The sequence below is a fragment of the Triticum dicoccoides genome, chromosome 2B (assembly GCF_002162155.2).
Source record: "Triticum dicoccoides isolate Atlit2015 ecotype Zavitan chromosome 2B, WEW_v2.0, whole genome shotgun sequence".
In the NCBI taxonomy this organism is placed as follows: domain Eukaryota; kingdom Viridiplantae; phylum Streptophyta; class Magnoliopsida; order Poales; family Poaceae; genus Triticum; species Triticum dicoccoides.
The window spans coordinates 748,549,732-748,558,859 of NC_041383.1; the positions used below are offsets into that span (position 1 = coordinate 748,549,732).

Sequence of the window (9,128 nt, forward strand, 5' to 3'; positions counted from 1 at the left end):
GCCAGTGCTCCCAAACGAAACTCCCTTGATCTTTTTGTCTTCCTGGGCTTTCTTAAGGAGTGCCGAAAAACCCTCCATACAAAATAAGAACAGGTAGGGCGACAACGGGTCGCCTTGACGGAGGCCACGAGAAGGAGAGAAACTCCTAGAGCATCCTCCATTAAGCTTTACAGAAAATTTTGCCGATGTGACGCATCTCATCACCATAGAGACCTACGTAGGGGCGAAACCAAATTGCAACATCATCCTCTCCAAAAAAACTCCACTCAACTCTGTCGTACGCCTTCATCACGTCTAGATTTACCGCGCACAAACACTTTTTCCTCTTCCTTGTCCGTATGGCATGAACACACTCATACGCCACCAGCACATTGTCTGTTATGAGACGTCCTGGGACAAAAGCACTCTGCTCCTCCGAAATGAGAATGGGGAGGATACCTTTAAATCTGTTTGCTAGCACTTCAGTTACAATCTTATATAAAACATTACAGAGGCTTATCGGTCGGAACTGTGAATGATTATAGCATTGAAAGCTTCAGGTGGCATGCCTCCATTTAATCGATTTCATCATCAATAGTTTGGGAACCAGATCTGCCATCAGTCGGCACGGTGGCATGTCACCATCGAGGTACCGTAGTCGCAACCGCCCAGCGCCAGCGGCCTTGGTTGCATGCGGCAGCACGCGCCGACGGCCGAGGGTCGCCGATGCCGATGCCGCCATTACCAGGGACGCATCCCCGTGGGCGTCACTGCAGGAGGAGCTGTTGGACCTGATCGCGTGGCGGGTGCTGGCGGTTGACTTGCGGGGCTACATCCGGTTCCGCGCTGTGTGCGCATACTGGCGCTCCAGCACCACCTGCCCGCGCGGCCGCGGCATCGTCGACCGGCGCTTCCACCCACGGCAGTGGATGCTGCTGCCCGAGGGCCACGGCCTCTACCCGGGCCACGACAACCTGCAGGGGTTCGTCCGCTTCTTCAACCTCTCAACGGGGGCGTTCGTCCGCGTCCACCTCCCGCTCTTGAGTGACCACTGCGTCCTCGACTCAATCGACGGTATCCTGCTGCTGCTGCGGGACCACGACACCATCGTCCGCCTCCTCCACCGAGTTAATTGCAAAAAAACACCACATTTGGGACATCGATTGCAGAAAACCATCTAGTCTCTAATTTTGTGCAAAAATCACCGTGTTTCTAGTAAACTTTTTGCAAAATGCACTGATCAGGTGATTTAGTCCATTTAATCACTTTCTTACACATGGGACCGGACTGTAAGGAGCTGACTTGGCAAAATAATCACACACAGATCCCTAGTAGATTTTAAAAAAAGCAATCAGCCCCTTGACCATGCCCGGCAGAGTCCGCTGCCTCGATCCCATCGGATCGAGAGAACCCGAGCTGGCCGACCCCCGGCGCCACTCCGGCGATGTCGCCGCCGCCGACAAGCACCTGTGTGCGTCCGCCTCGCCGTGGATCCGCCGGGAAGAGGGAGGGCGCCTCCCGTCGCAACCGCCGGAAGTCCACCGTCGGCCCCGCCTCTCCTCATCTCTGCGCTGCGCCACTCCGGAGCGGAAGGGTCACGACGCACAGGAGCTCGTCCTCGCCGGAGTTCGAAGTAGTCGAGCAGTGCATCTGGGTCGCAGGTCCCCGCGGTGGTGTTGCTGCTGCTCGCAGGCACGGCGGCCTCGTCCTCGACGTCCCGCTGCGCGGCGGCCTGGTGCAGCACGATGGTCTCGTCGGCGACGGCCCAGAGAAACACGACGGTCTCGTCCGTGATATCCTGGTGCAGCGGCGGCCTCGTCCACGGTGTCCAGCTGCAGCACGGCGGCCTCGTCCGCGACTTCCCGGAGCAGCACGACGGCCTCGTCCGCGACTTCCCGGAGCAGCACGACGGCCTCGTCCGCGGCCGCCTGGAGCAGCACGCGGCCTCATTCGCGGCGTCCTGCTGCACGGCATCCCGGAGCAGCATCGGCGGGGACCTGCGGTGCCACAGCAGGGCCACCACTAACCGCATCCACCAGCGGCGTTCGAATCGTCACCACCAGCGGTACAGCCCACTAACCGAATTTGGACGGGAATGGGACGACGGCAAGCGAAGGTGGCCGGAGGTGGGGGTGCAGGCAAGCTGGGCGGCGCTGTGGAGCTCATCCATCCATGGCGCCGGGCAAAGGAGGCCTTTAGGCGGCGGCGGCTTGCAGGATCAAAGGGAGGAGCGAGGCCACCCGCTGGATTGGATTGCGTTTTTCTTTTTGATCCAGGGGGTTGTATGTCAATGTTTCGCCAAGTCAGCTCCTTACAATCTGGGTCCACTTGTCAGAAAACGATTAAATGGCCTAAATCTTCCAATCAGTGCTTTCTGCAAAGAGATTACTGAGAATGCGGTGATTTTTGCACAAAATTAGGGACTAGGTGGTTTTCTGCAATCGATGCCCCAAATGTGGTGGTTTTTTGCAATTAACTCCTCTTCCACCCATTCACGGGCGACATCCTCGGCTTCCCGCCTCTCAAGACCCTCCTGAGTTCTGTGATCGGCTCGACATCGTTGGAAAGCAAGTGGCACAGGTGGTGCAATATCAAAAATATCAATGCTGCCGCCATGACCGTGGACGCGGATGAAGTCGTCTTGCTCATGATTTTGGGGGCTTACGGTTGGAGTAATGTGGCCTTTGCTACCTCCGGGCAACGACAATGGAGTGTATCAAGCTCGCTCAACCGCCGAAGTTGTAGTCCATTCTCGTTCCAAGGCAAGATATATAGGGTGCGCTATAACAAAACTTTCACCGAATCAGAGGTCCTACAGATCGGCCCACCTCAGCTAGAAGGGATGGAACCCTATCTGCCACCACCAAACGTGATTGCCATATGTCCGGCGAGCACACCTGGCACCACTTATTTGTACCATCTGGTAGAATGCTCCCAAGACATTCTGGTGGTCAGTATAAGCCATAATTATAAGAAGGTTTCAGTTTACAAACTAGCTGACCTTATGCTGGGAAGAGCCGTCCCGACGACATGCATTGGTGGCAAAACCCTCTTCATGGAAGGAAGGACGTTGTGCGTCAGTTCTAAGGCGTTTCCTACCATCATGGGTGTCACCATTGTCTTTTTCGACTGTCGGAAACATAATCTTGCTCAATACCACCTCGGCAGCGGCACATTGTCGCCAGCAATAGATATATCTATGTATAATATGTCAGGTCCTTGTAGCATCATTTGCCATATATACACATGTTGCTTTAGTAAAAGATGGTGAGTGACCTTTTATTTTTCATTCCACCATTATTCACCCTGATGATAATCGTTCTTTTACCCACAATATTTTGTGCTTTCAGGTAAACTCATTGTTTTCCCCTCTATCTATAGGAACAAAGGAGAAATAGCATGTCGGGGGCAGGAGGACAAGTGGCAGGTGAAGGAAAAGTGATGAATTGGGGTAAGTCTTGCCTATGATGCAACATATCCAAGTACCGAGATTTCCAAAAGCCACAAGTACTGAGATTTTCCTTCTACTTGTGGTGATTGGCTATTTTCTCAGGAGATACGGAGAGCTTTACATGTTTTTTTGTTTTTTATTTCTTAGGTGATTTGTGAGACGCAGGAGGCCACAGCCTCTTTTTTTTTGTCCTCTTTTTTTACTTTTGTTTATACTTTCAAATGTTATACATAAATATATTACAAAAAACACTTTACATGACATATTTGAAAAAAGTCTTAACCAAGCATTTAAAAAATGTTAAATGTATATAGAAAATACTTCTGATGTATACAAGAAATATACATTATGTGTGAAAAAAGTTGCGTAGGTACCACTCATTCAGAGGGTTGTGCGAATCAAAAGGAACATATTGTAAAAAAAAAATCTTACTCAAGTACTTTAAAAAGAGTTAATCAAGTATTTGAAAAATTACCACATGACACATGTGGTAAGCAATCCAAAAAAAAGTATTTGAAAAATGTTAAATGTGTATAGAACAATTGTTGACCATGCATTCAAAAAAAATGATAAACTTGTACCTGAAAATGTTAATCAAGCATTTGAGAAATGTTAAATGTATTTATATACAAATGTTGACCATGTATTAAAAAAATGTTAAACTTGTAATTGGAAAACATGGAGAAAAGCATACCTTCAACCGGTGGATCAAACGCGAGCGATCTGCCGCCTCCTCTGTATGACGCATGTCCTTTGTGTTTCCTCTTTTGTAATTTTTCCTACAACATCATGTGTGCTGCAAATTGTTTTCCGCAACAATACCCATGTTGCAAAAAAATGAAGACGGAGAAAATTGTAAACATATTCTGCAACATCATTTATGTTGCAACTTTTTTTCACAACAAAACCCATGTTGCAAAAGTAGTGAAAAAATAGGCAACGTCAACTATGTTGTAAAAGGCTTTTGCAACATAAGCTTTGTTGCAAAGAATTCTACAACACAATCCTTGTTGCAATGATGAGGACAGTGTTGGACACTAGATCAACAATTGTCAAGGCGATGGATCTTTAAAAAGGATCCGCCGACCAATGTGTAGATATTGTTGCATCCCTTTTCCCCACTAATGCAACAAAGGTAGTGTCGTGGAACGCTTTACTGCAGACCTTTTGTTGCAGAAACATTGCAACAGAGGTTCTATTGCAGAGTTTTTCGTCTTAACTTTTTTGGAACATGAGTGTTCTTGCATAAGGACTTCTGCAACACAGATGATGTTGCAGAAAATTTTTCATCTTAACTTTTTTTTGCAACATGGATATTGTTGTAGAAAGACTTTTGCAACATGGATGATGTTGCGGGAAAATTTTCCAAGTCGCACAGGCACGTGTCAAGTGATGAACGTCTTGGCCAGCTGATTAGAGGTTATGTGTTGTCAGATCAAACTCGTATCTGGCGGTTGGGCGTGCGGCAGAACTCAACGCATGATCGACCGACAGATTGTAATCGTTTCCCAGGAAAATGCTTGGCTTCAGCCGGCGAATCATACGCAAGCATCCACCGTCTCTTCCGTGTGACGCGTGTCACTAGTCCGCTATAGAGAGTTTCTGCAGCAATGTCTTTGTTGCAAAAGGAGGTGTAACAAGACCTTTGTTACAAAAAAAAATTGCAACAAGATCTCTATTGTAAAAATAAATAAATAAATTGCAACAAGACCTCTGTTGCAAAAAAAAAACTATAATAAGACCTCTGTTGCAAAAAAAAGTTGTAACAAGACCTCTGTTGCAAAAAAAATCTACGACTTGACATCTCTCGTAAAATTTTGCGCAACATGACTTATGTTGCGGAGATTACTTGCAACACGCCCTGTGTTGCAATGATATAAGGTGACGATTGGCGGCTCAATCAACCAGATCCGATGGCTCGCAAGGCGGCGTATCTTTTAAAAAGATCTACCGACTGATGCGTATCAGCGTCCAAAAAATATAATCAAGCATTTAGAAAATGTTAAATGTGTATACAACTTTTTTGGCCATGTATTAGAAGATGTTGATCATGTATTTAAAAAGTGTTAAATATTGTTAGAAAAATATACTAGATATACATACCAACAATGTGTATAAAAACAGTGAAAGATGAGAGAAAACAAGAAACCTAATAAAACCAAGAAAGAAACAAACAAAACCAAATTAAAACAAAGGAAAAAAAGAAAGAAAGCACAAAAACCAAGAAAAGCAAAGAAAACCGACAAATAAGCAAAAAATAACCTGAAGAAAAGTTGTATAGAAAACAAAAGAAAAACAGAGAAAATCGGTAAGAACCATGAAAATGTAAAAAAAAAACATGAAAAACCAAAGAAAAACTGAGAACCAAAGAAAGCTGTAAAGAAAACAAAAGAAAAGAATAAAAAAAGGAAGAAATTTTTTTGGGAAGACAATCCCAGCGAACGAACACAACGAAATCTAGCGAACAGGAAAAAACATTGCATATGGGCTGGACCAGTAGCTACAGGTGGGAGGGAATCCTTCAGCGAGCCCGAACAAACACTCGCGTGTAGCAAGATATAGTTGCCGCGCTCGTTGGGTTGCCTGTTGTTGCTTCTCCTAGGACCAGTCAGGAGCCGGCAGGCCATGCTAAAAGACTTTTTAGAGTTCAATATACCGATGTATATAGACGTATTTTAAAGTGTCGATTCACTCATTTCGCTCCATATATAGTTCATATTGAAATCTCTAAAAGGTATTATATTTAGGAACGGAGGGGGCACATAATTTTATATACAAGTACACAAAAAAGAAAATACAATAGCAGATAGTAGACACACTGTTTGCCATTATATATAGATAAAATTATTAATATGTTGCTCATATTAAAGTATCTCCTAGTGAAACTTTACACTTGTATAGAACAAATCTATATACTGCATGTAAAATTATTGTAGGAGCTTTTTCAAACTTTTAACCTTAATTTTAAAAAATCAGACTTACTGGCCCTCCAAATTGTTCACTACATACATATTCCAGTGACCACTTGTGAGTGATTGCATATTTCTATGACAGAGACAAAGAATTTGTATGTGCAAGTTATTGGGGACTGGATTGGTAAAAGCATTAGAAAATAATCTGACTACTTTCTATGCAATCTTGTCGTCCATTCGTCCTAGACTCTGCATAGGGAAGATGCAAGCGGCCCAAGTCGGCAAGTTTTAGGAGTTGTTCAGCAATTCACCAGCTCCGTGAAATCCCAGGATCTGTAGAGCACCTGTTTCCCCGCTTTGTCATTTTCAACTGCAGCTCCGCCAGCTCCGGGAGCGGAGGGACTCCGAACGGGCCCTTAGTCTCGGTAAACAATGTATAAGTGTCTAAAATATCTGTGATCCTACTAAAATACCATAACCGGGTTATTGCGGGATATAGCCGATTAATTGCTCATCGGCACTCCATATGGGCTGGTCCCATTGCGTTCGGTTGGCAAAATAATGTTCTGGTTTTCAGTGATTGTAATTTCTGATTATGGTTTACTTCGCTTTTTGGTAGATTTTTTTTATAAACTATTCTTCCAATTTTTTGTCCTTTCTTTTATTTTTCCTTTTTCCTTTCATGTTCATGTTCAAGCTTCTATTTTTTCCTTTTCTTTGTTTCTTTATTTTTTCATTTTCTACTTTATAATTTGCCAACCTTTTGTCATTCAGCTTTTTTCGGTTTCATTTTTTCCCTTTTATCCAATTTTAATGTTAAAACATTTCTGCATAAATTCGTGAATGTTTATAAAAATGCGTGAAAAATATTAAAAACTGCATGACCATATTTAAAAGACATGAACACGTTTTGAAATTACATGACATTTTTTATAATGCGGGAACAATTTTTCTGAAATTGCATGGTTTTTTAAAGGAGTGAACACTTTTTAAGCTAGACCAAACATTTGTTTTTAAAGTGATATTTTTTTTGAGGGAAAAGCCTTGTGGCATTTATTCAATTTGGGAAAGTGTTACATCAAAGATTACATGAGGTAATAAGAAAGAAGGCATCTCATCTAACCACTCTTCACATATTTTTGAATCATAGCATCGCCTAGCTAGGTAGTGTGCAACTCTGTTTGCTTCTCTCGGACAATGAGCAAAAGAAATATTCGGGATGTCATGGGAGAGATGAAAACAATCAGCAAGGGTAGGTGAGTAGGAGCTCCAAATTTCTGTCTCTCCATTACATGCATGTACCAGTTCTTCACAGTCTGATTCTACTTCAATATTCCTACACCCAACTGCATAAACCAGCCGTAGCCCCAAGCGAAGAGCAATTGCTTCAGCTGATTGTGCACTAAGAGTGTTATCTATAAGCTCTGAGACCCCGGCAATCGCTTCTCCACGGCAATTACGAAGAACAGCAGCTGGAGCCCCACTCCCGTCCTCGAAGAAGGACGCATCCACATTCAGTTTGTACGACCCAGGAACTGGACGTTGCCATCGATCTTCAGAGGTTACCACAGTTGGACGTGTCGCGTGATTTGAGGTTATAGCTTGGATAGCAAACGAGGAACTTGGTGCAGGCTTGACATTCACCCCCTTTACAGCTTCACGGCGTTCCCACAGATGTACCATGCGCCAACGACAATCATTTCTTGGAGCCCCAGTTGTCCCAAGACAGGAGATTTTTTCACCGGATTTCTGAGTAACTCCTCCATTACCACCGAGCCCGAGCGATCAGTGCGAATAGTTGCATCTATAATCTCATCCAAACCCAAGGACTTCCAAACCTAACGTGCACGATCACAAGTGAAAGCCAAATGACGAATATCCTCTGGTCCTTGGTGACATATAGGACATGAAGGTGAGACTTTGATATGTCTACTTCGCAATACTCCCACCCCAGGTATGATTCCATGTAGTGCTCGCCAGACAAAAATCTTTATCTTGCTTGGAACTTGTAGTTTCCAAAGAGTCTCCCAAACAGGGTTGTTTGCTGATGTCTCGGCTGGGTCCTTTCTCATTCTTGGGCCGAATTGGTGCTCCCACTCGACATAGTATGCTGATCGAACCGAGAAACAATTTTTTTTGTGACATTCCATGCCACAAAATCATCCAGTAAATGGGTAGATAATGGGATCTTCAAAATCTGTTGAGCATCAACACCAAAGAATATAGATCGAACCAAGGTTTCATCCCACCCTCCTGTTCCTGGATCAATAAGTTCATCAACAGTGGTCAACAAGATATTACCCCTTGGCGTGATAACCTTCCTTGTAGGACTTTGTGGGATCTAGTGATCCGTCCAAATATTTATTTTGGCACTCGTCCCCACTCGCCAGATATGCCCTCACTTGAAGGTTTGAAGACCTGCCGCAATGCTCTGCCATGTAAAAGATGAGCCCTTCTTTGGGCCTGCCATAAGCAAATTTCCATCTAGATAATACTTCATTTTAAGTAGGTGAGCACTTTTTAATTGTCAAATTTCGTTAAATAGGTGAATTCTTTTGAGAATTACATGAGCAGGTGTGAACACTTTTAAAATTAGCCAAACAATTTTTAAAAAGTAGAAGAACACTGCCACAAGAATGGTCTTGTTTGAAAAACCTCGTCGCAACAAACACGAATATGCAAACGAAACATAATATTAGACTTTCAGTTCAAAAAATATACTAGATCTAAAATCAAAGCCAAACGAAAAAGCATGGTAACTGAGCATGCAAATTGTAGCAAAAACA

The 9,128-nt window shown here is 44.1% G+C and overlaps 1 protein-coding gene across 1 annotated transcript; it reads left to right on the forward strand.

Moving 5' to 3' along the window:
• Nucleotides 1-614: 614 nt before the first annotated feature.
• Nucleotides 615-3,421, forward strand: LOC119361314. Its single transcript, XM_037626586.1, has 3 exons — nucleotides 615-1,098; nucleotides 2,463-3,246; nucleotides 3,361-3,421. Exons 1-3 carry the CDS (start codon nucleotides 615-617, stop codon nucleotides 3,419-3,421), a joined length of 1,329 nt encoding a protein of 442 aa, XP_037482483.1.
• Nucleotides 3,422-9,128: the final 5,707 nt, after the last annotated feature.

Bases quoted from the DNA above. Each gene is read 5' to 3' on its own strand.
- LOC119361314 (XM_037626586.1), top strand. From the start codon at position 615: ATGTCACCATCGAGGTACCGTAGTCGCAACCGCCCAGCGCCAGCGGCC. The intron at 1,099-2,462 runs TCCACCGAGTTA...ATTAACTCCTCT, and splicing joins CGACACCATCGTCCGCCTCC to TCCACCCATTCACGGGCGAC. The intron at 3,247-3,360 runs GTGAGTGACCTT...CTCTATCTATAG, and splicing joins TGTTGCTTTAGTAAAAGATG to GAACAAAGGAGAAATAGCAT.